The 23,453-nt window shown below is 45.2% G+C and overlaps 1 protein-coding gene across 1 annotated transcript in view; it reads left to right on the top strand.

Moving 5' to 3' along the window:
• Positions 1–336: 336 nt before the first annotated feature.
• REC8 (REC8 meiotic recombination protein) overlaps positions 337–23,453 on the top strand; it is a 40,411-nt gene continuing 17,294 nt past the window's right edge. Inside the window, exons 1-8 of the mRNA XM_060782895.2 lie at positions 337–511; positions 11,484–11,559; positions 13,285–13,399; positions 14,188–14,266; positions 15,211–15,287; positions 15,386–15,509; positions 18,900–18,963; positions 21,790–21,881. Of these exons, the coding sequence (XP_060638878.2) occupies positions 379–511; positions 11,484–11,559; positions 13,285–13,399; positions 14,188–14,266; positions 15,211–15,287; positions 15,386–15,509; positions 18,900–18,963; positions 21,790–21,881 (760 nt within the window). The 5' untranslated portion in view covers positions 337–378. The remainder of the gene's footprint in view (positions 512–11,483; positions 11,560–13,284; positions 13,400–14,187; positions 14,267–15,210; positions 15,288–15,385; positions 15,510–18,899; positions 18,964–21,789; positions 21,882–23,453) is intronic.

The raw sequence follows: 23,453 nt of genomic DNA, 5'->3' as shown, positions 1-23,453 counted from the left end.
TTTCTTAAGGGACTTGCGAGGCATTTGGTATTCTGCAATCATTCCACGTGATAGTTTTTGAAAAAGGGAAGGTTCTAGTCCTTAAGATGGACAGTGGTTAGCAGAGCATCAGAAACTCAATGAAGGCTTTTTAAAAATTTGTCATCAAATCAGTGACTGAGAGAGTTTATTTGGCAGTGTAGATCAGCCCAAGGCAAACTTGGGCCCTCCAGGTGTTTTGGACTTCAACTCCCACAATTCCTAACAGCCGGTAGGCTGTTAGGAATTGTGGGAGTTGAAGTCCAAAACACCTGGAGGGCCCAAGTTTGCCCATGCCTGCTATAGATGTAACCTCAGGCAACAATCCCGATTTCTTTCTCTCTCTGCAGTGAGGACATCATGGATTTCATCCTGGTTCGGGTCCCACCGCCCGTCCCCGGTGCACCCAAACCTCGTTTCTCGCTCTATCTCTCCGCTCAGCTCCAGTACGGAGTGATCCTGGTCTACATCCGCCAGTGCCAGTACCTTTTCGGTAGGTAGGACCTCTTTGGAGCAGCTGTTCCTGGTTTGAAAGTGTTATTTCCTGTTTAATTGTGCGGTAGTTACTTCGAAAGTAATTGTTATACTCTAGAAACTTCATTTTTGTGGATGCTACAAACTAGGTTGCATTCATGGGTTGAGACTCTATGAGATGTTGTTGTATAATCGTTCAGTTGCTTCCGACTCTTCGTGACTTCATGGACCAGCGCAGGCCAGAGCTCCCTGTCAACCGTGCCCACCCCCAGCTCCTTCAAGGTTAAGCCAGTCACTTCAAGTATACCATCCATCCATCTTGACCTTGGTCGGCCCCTCTTCCTACTCTTTGTGATCTCCTGAACCGGGCCAGGCCAGAGCTCCCTGTTGGCTGTGGCCACCCCCAGCACCTTCAAGGTCAAGCCATTCCCTTCAAGGATGCCACCCATCCATCTTGACCTTGGTCGGCCCCTCTTCCTACTCTTTGTGATCTCCTAAACCGGCCCAGGCCAGAGCTTCCTGTTGGCCGTGGCCACCCCCAGCTCCTTCAAGGTCAAACCAGTCACTTCAAGGATGCCATCCATCCATCTTGACCTTGGTCAGCCCCTCTTCCTACTCTTTGTGATCTCCTGAACCGGGCCAGGCCAGAACTCCCTGTTGGCCATACCCACCCCCAGCTCCTTCAAGGTCAAGCCAGTCACTTCAAGGATACCATCCATCCACCTTGCCCTTGGTCGGCCCCTCTTCCTTCTTTCTTCCATTTTCACCAGCATCATTCTCTTCTCCAAGTTTTCCTTTCTTCTCATGATGGGGCCAAAGGACTTCATCTTGGCCTCTCACACCCTTCCCTCCAATGAGCAGTCGGGCTTTATTTCCTGAAGTATGGACTGATTTGATCTTCTTGTGGTCCAAGGCACTCTCAGGATTTTCCTCCAACACCACAGTTCAAAAGCATCTCTCTTCCTTCGCTCAGCCTTCCTTATGGTCCAGCTCTCACATCCATAGGTGACTATGGGGAATACAATTGCTTTTACTATGCAGATCTTCATTGCCAGTGTGATGTCTCTACTCTTCACTATTTTATCGAGATTGGACATTGCTGTCCTCCCAAGAAGTAAGCATCTCCTGATTTCCTGGCTGCAGTCTGCATCTGCAGTCATCTTTGCACCTAGAAATACAAAGTCTGTCACTGCCTCCACGTTTTCACCCTCCATTTGCCAGTTATCATTCAGTGTGGTTGCATCATCTTTATTTTTTTGATGTTTAACTGCAACCCAGATTTTGCTCTTTCTTCTTTCACCTTGGTTAGAAGGCACCTCAGCTCCTCCTCGCTTTCGGCCATCAAAGTGGTATCATTAAGGTGGAACTACAAAATGGAAGTTGGGGAAGTTACCAGTACTCATGGGATAGGGGGCAGTATGGGGTTAGGGAGGGGCTTGGCAAGGGTGGCGGGTGGTGATTGGATGTTTGGGTGGCAGGGGATGATTGGATGTTTATTAAACTGCACCACAACTTTGAACCAATGGGCGGTCCTAAACCGAACCCCTTTGACTGTATAAAAAGGCCACATGGCTTGAGGCCTGTGTCGTTTCCACCAGGTGCCATGTTGCGTAGGAGGCGACCCAGGCAGCTGCTTGACTTCTAAGTAAACTGCTTTCTTGAAAGAACCTGACTGCCTGTCTTGTTGTTCCTGCGCCCGCCGATTTTGCAGCCTAGGAAAGGGGGGTCAGCCACTTCATTTTTGGTGACCCCGACGTGATTACTTTGAAGGGCCGATAACAACAAGGCAGGCCCTGTTGGCAGGCCGATTGCTGGTCCGGGACCGGGACTGGAGGCAACCACCGTGAACCGAGAAGAAGGGGGCCCCCGACCGCCGCATAACCGGTTGCGGTGCTTCCCTCTTTGGGCCGGGCCCGAACCAGGACAATCGCAGTCGAAAAGTTCGCAAGAAACCAGTCCAGGGAGGATCCAGGTGGAAAGTCCAGGGGCGAAGGTTGTTCCGACGTCTTCAGAAATCTGGCAAGTATAGTGGTCAAGTTAGACACTAGGGAACACACACATAGGGCCGGTACCGGGGGAAAGGAAGGGTGATCACTAAGTTTCCCTGAGGGAGGGAAAAGGGAGGAAGGACTGAAAACCTTGCGGTTCCTGACGTATGCCGTTGAGTGTCCGGGTGCTCAGGCCAAGGTGGAAGGTCCGCGTAGGAACCATGGGTGGGGGAGGTTCTAAAAAGGACACCCCATTAGGATGCATGTTGAGGAATTTTGACAAATTTGTGGCGGCTTCAAGCCAGGCCGATCCAGAGGATTTTAAGGACTATAGGTTGAGGAATTTATGCACTAATGAGTGGCCGACTTTTTCATTTGGGTGGCCAGAAGAAAGAACTTGGGATATAAAAAAGATTAGGCAGGTTGAGGCCTATTGTGCTGAACATCATCCGGATCAGCTCATCTACATAGATGCGTGGGATACTGTAGTGACTCAGAATCCGGACTGGGTGCAGCAGTGTAAGAAGCTTAGGTGTATGGCTATACGCAAAAAGGGAGGCCAAAAACCAGCCAAGATCTTGGAGGCAGATACAGAAGAAGAATGGCCCCAGGCGGTTCGAAGGAGGATCCCGGCGGGACTTCCAGGTCCTCCACCTCCTCCTACGGCCCCTCCGGCGGCCCACAACTTGTCCCCAGGACAGTCAGTAATTGCAGAATTTGACCCTCTTGCTCCGCCAAATATGGGTCCGCCGCCTTTGCCACCTTATGATAGCACTCCCTTGAGGCCTACTCCATCTGGGCCTCATGGGGACCTCTCTAAAGAATTGCAGAAGTATGTGAATCGGAGACTGCCCAGTGATGCAAGCCCGGCTCTTACACGAGCAAGGGAGGCTTTGAAAAAAGGAATAGGCGCAGATATGCCTACTGGGGACTTATTGGGAGAATTCCCGATAAGGGAAGTCTACGCCTTAGGACAAAACGACGCAGTCCAATCCCTCTTTCAGGTGGTCCCATTTACTAGCAGTGATCTCTTGAATTGGAAGAATTCCACACCTCCTTACTCAGAACAGCCGATGGCAATGGCAAATCTCTTAGAGACAATAATGTCCACCCATAATCCCACTTTGAAGGACTGCAAACAACTTTTGCAGGTCCTCTTCACTAATGAAGAAAGGAGGCAGATTTTAAATCAGGCAAGCCTAATTGCCCAAGAGGTAGAGGGGAGGCCGGCCGCTACTGACGTGGCCGAATGGGGACGTCAGCAGTTTCCCCAAGAGGTAGACCCGCAGTGGAACTACCAGGAGGTAGCCCATCGCCAGAGGTTGAGTGTTTTCCAGGGGATTTTGGTGAAGGCCGTAAGGCGAGGGCCCCCGAGACCAGCCAACATTTTAAAAATCCAGGGGATACGCCAGGAGAAGTCTGAATCGCCCACAGCATTTCTTGAAAGGTTAGAAGAAGCATATAGAAAATACAGTCCATACAATCTGGACGATGATAATGGGAAACGTGCGATACAACAGTCATTCATTACTCAGGCAGCGGATGACATTAGAAGAAAGATACAGAAACAGCCAGGGTTCATAGGTAAATCTATGACTGAGCTCCTGGCCATAGCGGACCAAGTCTATATGGCCAGAGATCAAGTCGAGGAGGAGAAAAGAAAGAAGGACAGGAAAGAAGGGTACAAGGTTTTGGTTAATATGATGGAGAAGCCTGAGGCGCCCAGGGGGCGGGGGCGTGGGAGAGGCAGAGTACGGTTGGACTGGAACCAGTGTGCCAGATGTAAGAAATATGGGCACTGGAAGGGATAATGCAGGGGACAGGAGGTAGAGGGACCAGTCCAGAAGGATATGGGGGGTCGAGGAAGAGGTAGAGGGAATGGTCAAGGAAGGGGACGCGGAAGCTACATCCCATTCCCCAGGAAGGAGATAGCAGCCGCCATAGTCTCAGAAGAGAATCAGTGGGTGGACATGGAGGAAGAGGAGGAGGAATGAAGCGGCCAGGCTCTTGTACTGCTGGATCCCGGGGAGCCGATGGTCAAGGTTAAAATCGGGAACCAGCAATTGGACTTTCTTGTAGATACTGGGGCAGAACGGACAGTAGTAAACCAAATGGTGAGCCCCCCCACAGATTACACCACTCGAGTGGTGGGTCTTTCTGGAAAGATGCAAAGGTGTCCGTTTCTGCAGGAAAGGACCTGTAACCTAGCAGGTCATGAAGTAAAGCATAGACTATTGTACCACCCAGATTGCCCAGTGTCCCTATTGGGAAGGGACATTTTGAGTAAGCTCCAAGCGCAGATTCAGTTTTTAGAAGGGGGCCAGATGGAATTGACTTTGCCAATGGAAGAGGAATGGAGACTGATGATTGCAAAGGAGGGGAACCCCGGAGGCAGCTCCAGTATACAAGAGTGGCCATGGGATAGGACCCCAGCGGTCTGGGCCGAGGACAATCCACCTGGGCTGGCAAAGAACGTACCCCCCGTGGTGGTGGAAGTTACCTCTATATCAAGCTACGAGAGGGGGAAGAGAAGACGCATTCAAATGGACCCCGGGGTGCCAGGAGGCGTTCGAGAGACTGAAGGAGGCTCTGATGACTTCGCCGGCCCTCGGACTGCCAGATGTGGAAAAACCCTTTGTCCTATTCGTCTCTGAAAAGGATGGAGTGGCTATGGGTGTCCTTACACGGAAATTAGGATCTTGGCAGCGGCCGGTAGCATATTTGTCTAAGCAGTTAGATACAGTGGCCCAAGGGTTGCCCCCTTGCCTAAGGGCGGTGGCGGCAACCGTCGACTTGATCAAGGAAGCTAGTAAACTGACCGTAGGACAGCCGCTGACCGTAAGGGTACCACATCATGTTAAGGCATTACTAGACACAAAGGGACCTCGATGGCTCACGAATGAGAGATTGACTAAGTACGAGGGGGTCCTGTGTAATAATCCAATGGTGACCCTTGAAACCTGTGCCTCCCTAAACCCGGCCACCCTGTTACCTGTCCCAGGGGATGAAACAACTCACCAGTGCACTCAAGTGATGGAACAGGTATATTCCAGCCGGCCAGACTTAAAGGATGTGCCGTTGTCTAAAGTAGACTTGACCCTATACACTGATGGTAGCAGCTTCATTGAGAGTGGTGAGAGGCGAGCAGGATATGCTGTTGTCCAGGAGGGAGGGGAGGTCCTGGAAGCAGAGCCTCTACCTCCGGGGACCTCAGCTCAAAAGGCGGAGCTTGTGGCCTTGACCCGAGCTCTACAGTTGGCGAAAGGAAAGCGGGTCAATGTCTACACAGATTCCAAGTATGCATTCACCACACTGCATGCCCACGGGGCATTGTACAAGGAGCGGGGACTCCTAACGTCGGCTGGAAAGGGCGTAAAGTATGCGGGTGAGATTGTAGCTCTCCTGGAGGCGGTCTGGGATCCGGATCGGGTAGCGGTGATGCACTGTAAGGGCCACCAAAGAGGGGAAGATGCGGTCACAAGAGGAAATCGCCAGGCGGATTTAGCCGCAAAGGAAGCCGCTCGGCAGGGTACTGTACAAGGAAGGGTGGCAGTATGTAGAACCGATACTTCCCCTTTAGAAAGATTTCAATACACAAAGGAGGAGGAGGAGTGGGCTCTCACAGAAGGAGGACAATGGGAAGATTCAGTGATCGTGATGCCAGACCACCGTGTCTATGTTCCTAAAAACATGGCATGGCACATAGTTCAACAGGCACATCATACTACACACTTAGGAAAAGGTGCCCTAGCGAAACTCCTCGAGAGACAGCTATACATCAACGGGCTACACAGTCTGTCCAGGGCAGCCGCCATGAGATGTTGGACATGTGCCAAAAACAATCCAAGAGAAGGACCCCTGCAACCTCCTGGGATCCAGCATACTGGGGGAACCCCTTTCGAGGCACTGGTTGTTGACTTTACGGAGATGTCCTCTCATCGGGGGCTCCGATACCTGCTGGTGTTTGTAGATACTTATACCGGGTGGGTAGAGGCCTACCCCACCCGAACTGAAAAGGCTGTCGAGGTGTCCAGGGCCCTCCTAAGAGACATTATTCCTCGATTTGGAATACCCCTGCAGATTGGCTCAGATAATGGCCCAGCTTTTGTCCATAAAACCATACAGGGATTGGCCGTCCTATTAGGAACAAAGTGGAAATTGCATTGCGCGTATAGACCTCAATCATCAGCTAAGGTTGAAAGGATGAATAGGACTTTAAAGTCAGCAATTTCCAAAATTTGCCAAGAGACTGGGCTACAATGGCCAGTCGCCCCGCCAATGGCATTGCTAACAGTCAGGTGTACTCCGCACCGGAGGACAGGACTGTCTCCTTATGAAAGGCTGTATGGGAGACCTCCACTCAATTTGAGAAACATTTTAATGCAAGGGGCAGAGGCCCATGTAGTAGGAGAAGAGCAAACGGAGGGACAGTTACGAGCTTTGGGAAAGCAATTGGAAAAGTTAGCTCAATATGTTGCAGATCTCCATCCTCCTTATCCTACCACACCTCTGCATTGTTTTTCACCAGGTGACGAGATTTTAGTAAAGGAATGGAAGATTGACCCTTTGGGGCCAAAGTGGAGAGGGCCATATATGGTGATATTGTCAACCCCAACCGCAGTAAAAGTTAGGGAGATTAAACCCTGGATTCATTATACCCGCATAAAGCAAGCCCCACCTACGTGGAGGGTAGGAGGAACCGATCCGAGTGGATTAAGACTCAGGATTGTCCGGCAACACCCTAAGGGGACAACAAGGCCATGAAGCTGACCCCTTCGGGAACAACAGAACGCCGTTGGTCAAGTATGTCCCAGCGTGGCCCACCGAAAGCATTCTCCTGGAGTTGGTGGAAAAATGTCCTCATGGGAAGGAGGGAGACTAGAGGGCCGGTGGGACGGAGAACGGTGTTTGGGTTTATAGTGTTGTTTAGCATGTTTGCACCGACCCTTGGGAATTGGTTTACTCTCCATGCCAGCGAAATGTTCAAGGTACATGGGGAAAATGTGACACTGATTTATGAGCACCCCCGGAGGGTGGGGGATTTTGCCTTTCTCCCTGATGTGTTTAATGAACCCCAACCAGTCTTAGACGACTTATACCGAATAAACAATAATTGGCCCCCAGGGCTATTTACTAATGTTTCCAATAGGGCGGGAAACGATAGGAGTACATTGATTAGATTCCGAAAAGCCACCAGGGGTTTGTGTTTCTGTTTTGGCACAAAAGAAAAACAACCGAATTTTGCCAGGGGGATACAAAAGATTTTTGATGAGATGGGGAACTATAGTGCCTGTAGAGATCGTTTCTTTCTCCATGGTACATACAATTACTCATACCTTAATGACACTAATAATCTCTCGGATTTTCTAAATGAGTCCGAATGGAAAGAGATATATCCAAATTTTCAGTACACTTCCCAAGTAAGAATCTTTCCGGACCCCATAAATGTATGGTGGATAAGAGATCCCAACTTATGGTTTTTCTTTGATAAATGGGCCACTAAATACCATCCTGGGAAATATCAGTGTGCCGGCATAGGATACCTGACTTTCCCAGTCCGGGTTTTACACCTCACAGGAAAGATATCCGCCGGACCCCGAGCACGGAAAAAGAGGACAACTTACCAAACAGGGCCCCTAGGGGCAGGGTGCTCAGACGAGGTTATAATAGGACAAGGTTTGTCCTACTCAGAGGGAGCAAGGGTGATTGGAGGATCATTCACTGGGACTCTGACACTCGGGTCCTATCCAGGGATCATCTCTCAGGAAAATAGGAGGAGTATTTTAGGCCTCACCTGTAGATTGGAGAAGAGTGTAAACGCCACTGGGGAGATTGTAAGGGCCTTACAGACTGAAGTTGAAGAGTTAAGCCAGATGATTATGCAGCAAAAGGTAGCTCTAGACTATTTGCTGGCTGCAAAAGGAGGTTTCTGTAAGATGGTGGGGCCCCAGTGCATAGTTAGGTTCCATAACCTGAACTCTACCATTCAGGATGATCTTGAAACGTTACACAACTTAATAAATGACAATGTAAAAGAAGATCTGGGATGGTCCCCCTTCTCGTGGTTAACCGATTGGTTGCCCTCAGGAACATGGATAAAAGAAATATTGATGATTTTTATGCTAGGCTTGTTTGTATTTTTCATTGTACTATGTTGTTCTCCCATAGTCATGCAAATGTGTACCAAATATATGATTCAGACCCCAACGGTGGAAAAAGTTGCTATGTTTCAACCCAGTAAGACTTGGAGGGATCCATAAAATGTTTATATTGTTTTACTCAAATGATAATGTCATTTTCACATTTGTAGAACTGTTAAGATGGTTGTTTGATATTTCATTATGGTCTACTGGAAGCTTCTCCAATTTCCCTAGAAAATTGGACTTCCGAGGTCGGACGGGTTTTGGGATAAAAAAAAAAAAAATGGGGGAATAAGGTGGAACTACAAAATGGAAGTTGGGGAAGTTACCAGTACTCATGGGATAGGGGGCAGTATGGGGTTAGGGAGGGGCTTGGCAAGGGTGGCGGGTGGTGATTGGATGTTTGGGTGGCAGGGGATGATTGGATGTTTATTAAACTGCACCACAACTTTGAACCAATGGGCGGTCCTAAACCGAACCCCTTTGACTGTATAAAAAGGCCACATGGCTTGAGGCCTGTGTCGTTTCCACCAGGCGCCATGTTGCGTAGGAGGCGACCCAGGCAGCTGCTTGACTTCTAAGTAAACTGCTTTCTTGAAAGAACCTGACTGCCTGTCTTGTTGTTCCTGCGCCCGCCGATTTTGCAGCCTAGGAAAGGGGGGTCAGCCACTTCATCATCTGCATATCTAAGGCTGTTAAATGTTTCATCCGACAATTTCCACCCCAGCCTGGCATTTGTCAAGCCACACATTGCATGATGTGTTCTGCATACAAGTTGAATAGGTTGGGTGTGAGGATACAACCCTGCCCTACGCCTTTCCCAATCTTGAACCAGTCTGTTTGTTCTGTCGCCACTGGAGCCAAAATTAAATGCTTCTAAAAGAGGATGCAAGGCTTGCGTCCAGCGGGAAGCCCAGGGGCCCAAGAAAGAACCTTTAGAGGAATTTCTCCTATTAAACAGGAGACTTAAGCTTAAATACAACAGTCTTTATTAATGAACAAGCAAGAATTGTAAAATTTCTAAATAGTCTATTGGCTTTTGCAGTCTTGTTTGCAGGAAACAGGCACTATCTTCAAGAAACAGAAAAATTCCCCTTTAAAGCTCCTCCCAGGCTGCTGTGAACTTAAACCTGACTGGTTTGAGTCTGCTACCGGCTGAACTGCGTCTCAGACCCGAACAGACATACCACCAGACTTGAAATCACTTAGCTGAAGATGAAGAGCTGTTATTCCCTCCAGAGGTCCTCAGGGCTGTGAAGCTGTTCCCTGGAACCCTTTGGGAATCTGTAGAGGCCTTCAATCTGTTCTTCCCCAGGAACTCTTAAAAGACGAAGCTTTTGGACAGGAGGAATGTCTGTATGCATCCTCTGCCTTGGCTTCTCTTGCTGTAACTAACTGAAAAATGGCCCTTTCCCTCCAAAAAGCAAAAGGGGGGCGGGACCAGGGAACCTAACTATAATTGCCAGGTGGCTTACCCTATGGTTGCAGCCTATAACAGGAAGCCACCCTGCTGCAAAATCCCAAGCCTGGGATTGCAAACAAACATTAACTGCAAAGCAAACAAAATAGGAGCTCCTGGTACAGCTGTACCAGCACACTGTTGTTCCATGGTCAATTTTTACTGTTGCGACTTGGTCCTTATACAGATTTCTCAGGATAGAGACAAGGTGACTTGGTATGCCCAGACGACGAAGAACTTGCCACAATTTATTATGATCCACACAGTCAAAGGCTCTAGAATAGTAAATAATACAGAAATTGATGTTTTTCTGAAACTCCCTGCCTTTCTCCATTATCCAGCATCCAGATATTGGCCACTTGGTCTCTCGTTTCTCTGCCTTTTCTAAACCCAGCTTGTCCATCTGGCAACTCTCTCTCCATGTCTTGCTGGAGTCTTCCTTGCAGAATCTTGAGCATTACCTTACTAGCATATGAAATAAGTACTACTGTACGAAAGTTTGAGCATTCTTTAGCATTTCCCTTTTTTATTATGGGGATATAAGTTGATTTTTTCCAATCTGATGGCCATTCTTGTGTTTTCGATATTTGCTGGCATATGGCATGCATCACATCGCCAGCATAATTATTCAAGATTTTAAACACTTCAGCTGGGATACTGTCATCCTGCTACCTTGTTGTTAGCAATGCTTCTTAAGACCCATTCAACCTCACTCTTCAGGATGTCTGGTTCTAATTCACTCACCACAACGTCAAAGCTATCCTCGATATTATTATCCTTCCTATACAGATCTTTTGTATAGTCTCACCACCTTCTCTTGATCTCTTCAGCTTCTGTTAAAACTAGCACAAAATATGCTTCAGGATGTCCCTCCCGCAAAAACAAAGTTTTTGCAGGGTTGTTATAGGTTTTTTGGGCTATATGGCCATGTTCTAGAAGCATTCTCTCCTGACGTTTTGCCTGCATCTATGGCAAGCATCCATAAATGGATGCTTGCCATAGGTGCAGGTGAAATGTCAGGAGAGAATGCTTCTGGAACATGGCCATATAGCCCAAAAAACCTACAACAACCCAGTATTTCCAGCCATGAAAACCTTCGAAAGCGTTTGCAGTTTAACAAAGTTTTCTCATATTTTTATGGTAGAACCAATCAGGAAATTACATTTATAACCAAGGAACAAAAACTGTGTTACTTAGCATAATGGACATATGTTAAAGTAGTAATTTCACCAAAATTTAACTTGATCTGATGGTGGTTTAAATTTGCTATTACTGTGGTTTATATAGCTAATGTGTCGTTTCTATTTATTGTTAACCCAATTTGGATTTCCAGGCCCTAAACTGACCGTTTGAATTTTCAGACCCTAACTTGACCTTGTGTGGATTTTTCCTTCCTTCTTTCAGAGGAAATCCAGCATATCTTAGAACGGCTTCATCGGACCCAACAAAAGATCCGTATTGACATGACAGATCTGGAGCAGTAAGTCTCAATGAGGGGGGATTCCAGTTAATTTGACATCTTGACAAATGCCTCTCTTTTGGGGTCTTCAGTCTCCAATCCCTGTGTTTGTCTCAAGTAGAGCAGACCCATTGAAGCATCCTAAGAAGTAGTGAGGTCTGTTGGAACTAGGAAAAAGGGTTTATATATCTGTGGAATGACCAGGGCGGGACAAAGGACTCTTGTCTGCTGGAGCTAGGTGTGAATGTTTCAACTGACCACCTTGATTAGCATATAATGGCCTGACAGTGCCTGGAGCAAACTTTTGTTGAGAGGTGATTAGATGTCTTGTTTGTTCAGCAAACGACAAGAGGGATCCTCTCACTTCTGCAGGAGTCTACCGTGTACCATGCATCTGTAGACAAGTCTACATAGGGACCACCAAACACAGCATTGCCCAAACACGAATCAAGGAACGTGAAAGGCACTGCAGACTACTTCAACCAGAGAAGTCAGCCATAGCAAAGCACCTGATGAACCGGCCTGGACGCAGCATATTATTTGAGAACACGGAAATGCTGGACCACTCTCACAACCACCATGTCAGACTACACAGAGAAGCCATTGAAATCTACAAGCATGTGGACAATTTCAATAGAAAGGAAGAAACCATGAAAATGAACAAAATCTGGCTACCAGTATTTTAAAAAACTCTAAAATTACAACACCAAAACAACAGAGAGGAAACAATCTGGGACATCTAATCACCTCTCAACAAAAGATTGCTCCTGGCACTGCCAGGCCATCAAATGCTAATCAAGGTGGTCAGTTGAAACATTCACACCTAGCTCCAGCAGACAAGAGTCCTTTGTCCCACCCTGGTTATTCCACAGATATATAAACCCTTTTTCCTACTTCCAACAGACCTCACAACCTCTGAGGATGGTTGCCATAGATGCAGGCGAAACGTCAGGAGCGAATGCCTCTAGAACATGGCCATATAGCCCGAAAAAACCTACAACAACCCAAAGAAGTATTATTTAGATAAGGCTAGTCGTTTTTGTATATGAATTCAATCATTCTGTGTATTTCATATGCCGGTTTCATTTACTATTATTTCCAGATTTTCATTTTTCAAAATACATTTCAGGAGTGTCCAATCCGTTTTCTTTTTGGGATTTGGAGAGTGACATGAAATTTGATAAGCCAGTATGTCTATATTCATTACATCCAGTAATCTTAATATCCATGATATTCTGGTTGGAATAATTTCCTGTTTCCAAAGTTTTGCATAAGTTAATCTTGCTCTTGTCAATAAGTAGGTCAAAAGTTTATCTTGCTTTTGGTCTAATACAAAGTCAAACATACCTAATAAAAAAATATTCTGGCTTGAATTTAAATCTTATTTTCAAAATTTGTTGTATTGTTTTATGGATGTCTCTTCCTAACCTGTCTTTTGATGGACTTGAGAGACTGGTACATCCTCGGGGTCCCAAGGCTCAGGTGACAGCAGTCTAGGAGACATTTGACTTACAAATGACTCATCGTTAAGAACAGGGGTGAGACAACAGGAAGTGAGAGAAATCTATCCCTCAGAAGGGAAATTCACTCCTGAAAGAGTTATCACTTATATACAAATTCAGCTTGAGAACAAACCTACAGAACTGACGTTCGTATCTTGGGGACTGCCTGCACATTTGCTATTTAGCAGGTCTGATCTCCTGTCGTTTTGGGGGTTTCATAATTGCTTTTTCCCCTTTCCTTCAGGCCGGGGCTGCTTGTGCCCGACCAGATGGCCATAATGGAAGCCTTGGAAGAAGCCCCTGACCCATTTTTCGGACTGATGGAGCCCATGCTTCCCAGCCCCATTGGCATCCCACACGTAAGTGTCAGTGGCATCGGCAGCACAGCAAGTCAGTGGCATCGGCAGCACAGCCACTTTATTTTACAGCTATATACATTAGAAGCTACTTAACACTCAGCACAGCATAAACTTGCTTCTTTACCGTCCAATTGTAACATTGCAAACACGCTAACTGTTATCAGTACTAGTCCACACCTCTTGCATTTCACCTTTTTGCCCATGCCCTGGCATTATTTCCAATTTTAACTTTACATTTGGCCTATCCACAGTTTTAATTGTGTGTTGTCTTATTGTTAATTGTTGCATCTTTTTATTGTCTATGTTTTTATTTTAATTGTTTGTATTGTTGTTGTTATTGCTTGTATTGTATTTGGGCTCGGCCTCATGTAAGCCGCACCGAGTCCCTTGGGGAGATGGTAGCGGGGTACAAATAAAGTGTTGTTGTTGTTGTTATTATTATTATTATTATTATTATTATTATTATTATTCCAGAGTGATGTATGACATACAACACACTGCGCTGCAGTCCATTTGTGCTATACACTTGTTTATGACCTCTCTAGGTTCACTTAACTCTTTCCACACAGGAATAAATACATTACACTCTGCACATAGATACTGCATTTTAAACATACATACATACATACATACATACATACATACATACTTTGAAATCTACATTATAAATTGCAAACAGCTTCAACAGTGAGGCTGCCTTCCCTCCACTCCATGTCCCATAACCACCTATTCCCATGATGGAGCCAGGAAATAGGTGACATCCCACCCTTTTATCTGCCTCCTTCCAGGTCCGCTACATCTTAGAAGCTCCGACTCCAGAGAAAACCCCTCCAGGAGCCTCTCCTTCTCCCCAGCGTCGGAGGACAAGTGAGTCGAGAGGCTGCGGGTGCATCTGCACTGTGGAATTAATGCAGTTTGACACCACTTGAACCGCCATGGCTCAGTACAATAGAATCGTGGGAACTGTAGTTTCACCAAGTCTTTAGCCTTCTCTGGCAAAGAGTGCTGGCTTATTTATTTATTTGTTGGTTTGTTTGTTTGTTTACAGTATTTATATTCCGCCCTTCTCACCCCGCAGAGACTCAGGGCGAATTACAGTGTACACATATATGGCAAACATTCAATGCCAATTTGACATACAATGTATACAGACATACACAGGAGCTATTTAACCTTTTCTGGCTGCCAGGGGAGCTGTTGCTTTCATCGTCCATCTGCGACACTGATGAAGTACTTCCCCATTCCCCACATGCTTTTGCTGGAGTCTTTTTTATGGCCTCATAAATTAGTTAATTTAGCCTCCCCACACTTTAAGGTGGTACCTAATTTTCCTACTTGAAAGATGCAACTGTCTTTTGGATTGCAAAGGTCGACAACAGGCTACACAATTGGTTGGAAGCCCACTCCAACCCAGGCTGGCTTCGAACTCATGACCTTTTGGTCAGAGTGATCTTAATGCAGCTGACACTCAGTCAGCTGCGCCACAATCCCGGACACGAGATAAGCCTTCCACAAGGATGGCTAAATGACAACTCCCATGATTCCATAGTATTGAGCCATGGCAGTCCAAGTGATGCCAAACTGCATTAATTCTACAGTGAAGACAGAGAAAAATGTGGATGTAGCGAGTGGTGCAAGTATTTATTTCTCCAAATGCGATGGAGGATAGTTCCCAATCACACCCTAATTTGGGTGAAGTAATTTAGCCCCAAAAAGTAAGCAATAGACTTGAGTAAAAATGGTATTAGGTAGGAACTCTGCAATGAAGCCGTGGTGCTCAATGCACACCTCTGGCCCCTTTTGCTTCCAAGCCAAGCCACATATCACCATCTCGCCGGATGCCATCACGCTGAAGGAGGCCGAGCCCATCATGTTACTGACCATCGAGGTGAGTCTTCAGCCCACACGGGATCTCGGAAATGGGGCCCATGAGGAGCTTTGCCAGATCTCTCTCCATGGGGCTTCCTTTATCCCCCTGACTTGCAGGGAGAGCAAGACCTCCCTGAAATCACCGCCCGGGAGATCGACATGTTGGTGGAACAAGAGGGTTTTCAAGTGGCGGGTGAAGAGGACGCCTTCCCATCACCTCGGAGAAGACGTGCGGAAGAAGGTAAGAGACAAGCAAGGCCTGAGAAGAGCCAAAGGATGAATTAGCATTGAAAAACCAGGTTCATCTATCCATCCTTTTTTTTACTATTTATTTATTTATCGTGTCATCCGTAACCAGAACACTGTACCACATTTCTAACAAAACAAAGCAAACAAACAGATAAAAAAAAAACACACACACACATTTTGCAAACTTGGTAGCTGATTAAATGTCCTTTGACCAGTATCTGGCCACTTGGAGTGCCTCTGGTGTTGCCGCAAGGAGGTCCTCCATTGTGCATGTGGCAGGGCTCAGGTTGCATTGCATTGCAGCAGGTGGTCAGTGGTTTGCTCTTCTCCACACTCGCATGTCATGGATTCAACTTTGTAGCCCTATTTCTTAAGATTGGCTCTGCATCTCGTGGTGCCAGAGCGCAGTCTGTTCAGCGCCTTCCAAGTCGCCCAGTCTTCTGTGTGCCCAGGGGGGAGTCTCTCATCTGGTATCAGCCATTGGTTGAGGTGCTGGGTTTGAGCCTGCCACTTTTGAACTCTCGCTGGCTGAGGTGTTCCAGCGAGTGTCTCTATAGACCTAAGAAAAATATTTCTTGATTTAAGTCGTTGGCATGCTGGCTGATGCCCAAACAAGGGATGGGCTGGAGATGTCTCTGCCTTGGTCCTTTCACAATTGGCTGCTACTTCCCGGCGGATGTCAGGTGGTGCAATACCGGCTAAACAGTGTAATTTCTCCAGTGGTGTAGGGCGCAGACACCCCGTGATAATGCGGCATGTCTCATTAAGAGCCACATCCACTGTTTTAGTGTGGTGAGATGTGTTCCACACTGGGCATGCATACTCAGCAGCAGAGTAGCACAGCGCAAGGGCAGATTTCTTCACTGTGTCTGGTTGTGATCCCCAGGTTGTGCCAGTCAGCTTTCGTATGATATTGTTTCTAGCACCCACTTTTTGCTTGATGTACAGGCAGTGCTTCTTGTAGGTCAGAGAACGGTCCAGAGTGACTCCCAGGTATTTGGGTGCGCTGCAATGCTCCAGTGGGATTCCTTCCCAGGTAATCCTCAGAGCTTGGGATGCTTGTACTGGAGTGCTTTGCTGGAGTGCTTTTTTTACTGAGATCTAGGGATATCTGGTGCCTGTTATTTGATATCTATAGCAGGGAAGAGGGCAGTGCAGCCAGTGCTACCATATTTCCCCAATAATAATAATAATAATAATAATAAGAAGAAGAAGAAGAAGAAGAAGAAGAAGAAGAAGAAGAATCCAGAATTGAAAAGTCGGTGACAGATCCCAAATGTAGACTCTGCAAGGAAGCAGATGAAGCAATAGATCACATCCTCAGCTGCTGCAAGAAGATCGCGCAGACAGACTACAAGCAGAGGCATAACACCATTGCTGAGATGATTCATTGGAACTTGTGCCACAAATACCATCTGCCTGCGACAAAGAACTGGTGGGATCACAAGCCTGAATAAGTTACGGAAAATGAACACGCCAAACTACTCTGGGACTTCTGAATTCAGACAGACAGAGTTTTGGAGCACAACACTCCTGACCTCACGATCGAGTTAAAAAGCAAAGTATGTTGCAATCCCAGGCAACAGCAGGATTGAAAAGAAACAACTGGAAAAGCTGGCACAATATGAAGATTTAAAGATCGAACTGCAAAGACTCTGGCACAAGCCACTCAAGTAGTCCCAGTGGTGATCGGCACAATGGGGGCGGTGCCTAAAGACCTTGGCCTGCACTTAAAAACAATTGGCGCTGAAAAAATTACCATCTGTCAGCTGCAAAAGGCCACCTTACTGGGATCTGCGCGCATTATTTGCCGATACATCACACAGTCCTAGACACTTGGGAAGTGTTTGACATGTGATCCAATACAACAGCCAGCAGAGTGATCTTGTCTGCTGTGGACTCATCTTGTTGTGTTTCAAATAACAACAACAACAACGACATTTGGAAACAATAAACATCGACAAAATCATGATCTGTCAACTGCAAAAGGCCACCTGACTTGGATCTGTGCGCATCATTCAAAAATACATCACACAGTCCTCGACGCTTGGGAAGTGTTCGACTTGTGATTTTGTGATACGAAATCCAGCATAGAGATCTCATTTGCTGTGACATACTGTGCTTTTGTGCCAATAATATAATACAATATAATAATAATTTATTTCTTACCTGCCTCTCCTCAGCATGCAAACACAGGAGTCAGTATTTAGGGACTCTTGTACCAAAGTTAGGTCACTTACTTTACCAACTCTTATATATAAGATGTATTATCTGCAACCATAAAAGTAAGTTCTTAAAAAACAAAACCTTACAACCTATTTTTTAAAAAGAGCTTCTACCTATTTTGTTCCTACCTGTTTCTTACCATAATAAGCTCATCTATAGCACTGGCTTTGCTGCCGTCTGCTCTGCCATAAATGCCAAATAGTCCTACACTTGGAACATATTTAGAAGAAGGGCTCAATCAAGTGATGCGTGGCACCTGGGCATTTCCTCAATGCTGTGCCTTGTGCTTGGCATGCTTTGTTTTCTGGTTAGTTATTGGACAGGCTCAGTTTGACAAACGGAGAAAATCTCTTTGCTGTAGAGGAGAGAAAGCCTCATTGCAAGGAAGAGACATCTTAGAGGAAATAAGACTGGACTTATTTATTTATTATTATTTATTTACGACATTTACATGCTGCCCTTCTCACTCCGAAGGGGATTCAGAGCGGCTTACAAGATATATATAAATACAATATATTATATTATTAGCATAGTACAATACCAGTATTGTATATTACTATATTGTACTATACCATTATATTGAAATATTATTAGTAATATTACATGTAATATTAAATGGCTCTTTGTTCATCTCTACTTCCTTTGCCAAGATAACAGGGTCTGCTGCAGCAGGGTTTGCCCCCGGTGGCGCAATGGGTTAAACCCTTGTGCCAGCAGGACTGAAGACTGACAGGTCGGAGGCTTGAATCCTCCGGTGAGAGTGCGGATGAGCTCCCTCTGTCAGCTCCAGCTCCCCATGCAGGGACATGAGAGAAGCTTCCCACAAGGATTGTAAAACATCAAAAACATCTGGCCGTCCCCTGGGCAATGCCCTTGCAGATGGCCAATTCTCCCACACCAGAAGCGACTTGCAGTTTCTCAAGTTGCTCCTGACACACAAAAAAGCAGGGTTTGTGAATAAGTCTCAGCCCTCCAGGAAAAGATAAGAAGACAATTATGAAAGCTTTTCTTAATGGGAGGCTTCTCAGAAGTGCTGCCAAAACTTCCAAGGGCATGGGCTGCTTTCCTCCCCAATTTTTTTTGCAGCTGTTTTGATTCTTCTGCTCCCACATCTCTCTGTCCCTGACCTCCCACTCAAATATCTGTGTCTTTTCAGAGTCTGCAGAGAAAGCCAGGCAGCAGGAGCCCTTTCTGTCTTTGGAGCTGTCGCCTCCCACGGGGTAAGAGATTTGGAGCTTTCTCTTTCAAGGATGCTAAATGTCTAAATTGTCTCCATATAAGTATGGACACACATACACACATATGTGTGTGTATACCTATAGAAATGTGTGTGTGTGTGTGTACACACACAGACATATACTCCTATAGGAATATGTGTGTATACACACACACACACACACATTTTTCAGCCATAGAGTTTGTAAACACAGTATGCCCCTTGTACCAGCAATACTCTTGTTCAAACAAACTCTTCCCACCTAAAAATAATAATCATGTGATTTCCTATAGAAATATTTGTGTGTATACACACACAGAGAGATATACCTATATAAATATGCGTGTGTATATACACACACACATGCACACACATACACACACACATTTTTCAGCCATATAAGTATCCTTCTAGAGCAGCATTTCTCAACCTGGGGGTCGGGATCCCTGGGGGGGGGTCGTGAGGGGTGTCAGAGGGGTCACCACAGACCATCAGAAAACACAGTATTTTCTGTTGGTCGTGGAAGTTCTGTGTACCAAGTTTGGCTCAATTCCATCGTTAGTGGAGTTCAGAATGCTCTTTGATTGTAGGTGAACTATAAATTCCAGCAACTACAATTCCCAAATGACAAAATCAATCCCCCCAACCCCACCACTATTTGAGCGAATCAGGTATTTGTGCCAAATTTGGTCCAATGAATGAAAATACACCCTGCATGTCAGATATTTACATTGCAGTTCATATCCGTAGCAAAATTACAGTTATGAAGTAGCAACAAAAATAATTTTATGGTTAGGGGTCACCACAACATGATGAACTTTATTAAGGGGTCACGGCATTAGGAAGGTTGAGAAACACTGTTCTAGAGTTTGTAAACACAGTCATTTCCCCTTATGCCCTTTATACCATCAATACTCTTGTTCAAACTAACTCTCCCCACCTATAAACAATAATTATGCAATTTCCTATAGAAGTACGTGTGTGTGTGTGTGTGTACATACACTCATACACATGTTTACCAACTCTATAAGAATACTTGCATAGCTAAAAAATGGGTGTGTGCATGTGTATGTGTATACACACACACATATATGACATTTGTATCCCAGGAACAAAAACTGTGTTGCATAGTGTAATTATGCATTAATTCCACAGTATAGATCAGGCATGGGCCAACTTGGGCCCTACAGGTGTTTTGGACTCCAACTCGCGCGCAAACACACATTTTTTAGCCATATAAGTATCCTTCTAGAGTTTGTAAACACAGTCATTTCCCTATATACCCCTTTTACCACCAAGATGATGATGATGATGATGATGATGATTATTAATTAAGACTCTTAATAATAATAATAATAATAATAATAATAATAATAATAATAATAATTTATTATTAAGACTCTTGTTAAAATGAACTCTTCCCACCTAAAAACAATAATCATGCAATTTAAAAAAAAGTTAAAATAGACATTAAAGGTATACCGATGAAAAGATTCAATCTCTTATCTTACGTGGCCCCTTCCACACTGCCATATGAAATCCAGATTACCTGCTTTGAACTGGATTGTATGGTAGTGTAGACTCATATAATCTAGTTCAAAACTGATAACGTGAATTGCCTGCTTTAATCTGGATTATAAGGCAGTGTAGAAGGGGCCTTAGGGTGATATAACCCAGAATAGCATTTGCCAGAAGAAGGGACACAGCTCCTATCCCTTGATTGTATCCCAATTTTTGCTTCCAACCAGTAGGTTTCTTGTATTTTAGAAAAATGACAGAGCAAAATCAACAGGATGGGAAACAAAGTTCCTGTGAAACAACACCCCGTTTTCTTAAGCCTTGCCTCTGTTTCTGTACTATCTGTTTTCGTTGTCAATTGTATAACGGCATTGAATGATTGCCATATACAGTATGTACTCTGTAATCCGCTCTGAATATAAATAAAGTATATTATTGTATTGTCGAAGGCTTTCATGGCCGGAATCACTGGGTTGTTGTAGGTTTTTTCGGGCTATATGGCCATGTTCTAGAGCCCAAAGGCCGGATGCGGCCCTCCAAGGTCATTTACCCAGCCCTCGCTAGGGGTCAACCTGAGTCTGAAACGAAAGCACACAACAACAACAACAACAATTCTATCTCTTCCACCAAAAGCAGGCCCACACTTCCCATTGAAATACTAATAAGTTTATATTTGTTAAAATCATTCTTCATTTTAATTATTGTATTGTTTTTAAGTGGGTTTTTTTTGCACTACAAATAAGATATGTGCAGTGTGCATAGGAATGCATTCATTCCCCCCCCCCCCCCAAATTATAATCTGGCCCTCCAACAGTTTGAGGGACTGTGACCTGGCCCTCTGTTTAAAAAGTTTGAGGACCCTGTTCTAGAAGCATTCTCTCCTGACGTTTCGCCTGCATTTATGGCAAGCATCCTCAGAGGTTGTGAGGTCTGTTGGGACTAGGAAGATGGGTTTATATATCTATGGATTGATCAGAGTGGGACAAAGGACTCTTGTCTGTTGGAGCTAGGTGTGAATGTTTCAATTGACCACCTTGATTAGTATTTGATGGCCTGGCAGTGCCTGGGGCAATCTTTTGTTGAGAGGTGATTAGATATCCTTGATTGTTTCCTCTCTGTTGTTTTGCTGTTGTAATTTTAAAGTTTTTTTAATACTAGTAGCCAGATTTTGTTCATTTTCATGGTTTCCTCCTTTCTGTTGCTACGAATTGTGGGAGTTGGAGTCCAAAACACCTAGAGGGTCCAAGTTAGCACATGCCTGCCATAAATCTAAATACTGTTGTGACTTTTCCTCCCTTCTTTATTTCTGCAGCATTAAAGAGGTGTCTTCGGCTGCAAAGGACACAGGACTTGCCTTGACAGAGGAGGCCTTGCTTCTGGGAGAAGCCCCTTTGCTGCCTTTGGGTGAGTGGTCCAAACTACAGCAAAAGGAGAGGTTTCAGATACGTTCCCTTACTCTGGAAAGGAAAGAGACTTCAAGGAGGTTTGGCTCAGTATCTGTCCCTGTGCTTGACCTGCGGAAGAACTTGTATTGACGAAGGCTTTCATGGCCGGAATCACTGGGTTGCTGTAGGTTTTTTCGGGCTATATGGCCATGGTCTAGAGGCATTCTCTCCTGACGTTTCGCCTGCATCTATGGCAAGCATCCTCAGAGGTAGTGAGGTCTGTTGGAACTAGGAAAAAGGGTTTATATATTTGTGGAATTCCATCTGTGGATATATAAACAGATATATAAACCCTTTTGCCTAGTTCCAACAGACCTCACTACCTCTGAGGATGCTTGCCATAGATGCAGGCGAAATGTCAGGAGAGAATGCCTCTAGACCATGGCCATATAGCCCGATAAAACCTACAACAACCCAACTTGTACTGAGCTTCTACCCAAAAGTTTGGAATTCAGTCCCCCACAAGAGCAGAAAATGCCCATTTTGCAAAAACCTTGATCTTATCTACAAAGTTAGCCAATGTGGGCTGCATTTCATGTCATAGCTACTGCGGGAATATCCTGGTGAAGGATACTAGTGTTCGTAAACACCCCAAAAGTAACTTTTTAGAGATAGAGCCCACCTTTGAATGGGAGAGGCTGATCGAAGGAGTTGAGGTCGAGTGAGAAGTTCTAATGCTTCACACTCTCTATCATCCTGTTCCTTATCTAATTCAGAAATCTGGGATGTTGGGTTGTTGTGTGTTTTCTGCACTGTATGGTCATGTTCCAGAAGCATTCTCTCCTGACGTTTCACCTGCATCTATGGCAGGCATCCTCAGAGGTTGTGAAAACTAAGAAAATGGAGTTTATATATCTGTGGAATAATGTCCAGGGTGGGAGAAAGAACTCTTGTCTGTTGGAGGTAGGTGTGAATGTTGTAATTGGCCAGCTTGATTAGCATTATTATTATTATTATTATTATTATTATTATTATTATTATTATGGAGACACCAGTGGTACAAGGGGCTAAACCCTTGTGCCAGCAGGACTGCTGACCAAAAGGTTGGCGGTTGAACCTTTCTATTTTATGATATAACCAATTAGGAAATGATATTTGTATCCCAGGAACAAAAATTGTGTTGCATAGTGTAATTCTGCATTAATTTCACAGTATAGATCAGGCATGGGCCAACTTGGGCCCTACAGGTGTTTTGGACTCTTCAAGTTTTGCAGCTTCAAAGCCTGTGCTTGCCTAGACACCAAGTACCAGTATTTTAAAAACTTTAAAATCATAACAGTAAAGAAAGAACAACGCTCAAAAATCAATGCTAATCAAGGTGGCCAATTGCAACATTCACACCTACCTCCAACAGACAAGAGTTCTTTCTCCCACCCTGGACATTCCATAGATATATAAACTCAATTTTCCTAGTTTTCACAACCTCTGAGGATGCCTGCCATAGATGCAGGTGAAACGTCAGGAGAGAATGCTTCCGGAACATAAGCCTGCGCTTGCCTAGACACCAAGTACCAGTATTTTAAAAACTCTA

The sequence above is a fragment of the Anolis sagrei genome, chromosome 6 (assembly GCF_037176765.1).
Source record: "Anolis sagrei isolate rAnoSag1 chromosome 6, rAnoSag1.mat, whole genome shotgun sequence".
In the NCBI taxonomy this organism is placed as follows: domain Eukaryota; kingdom Metazoa; phylum Chordata; class Lepidosauria; order Squamata; family Dactyloidae; genus Anolis; species Anolis sagrei.
Note: the sequence above shows the minus strand (reverse complement) of the source record. Positions and strands in the feature narration are given on the sequence as shown.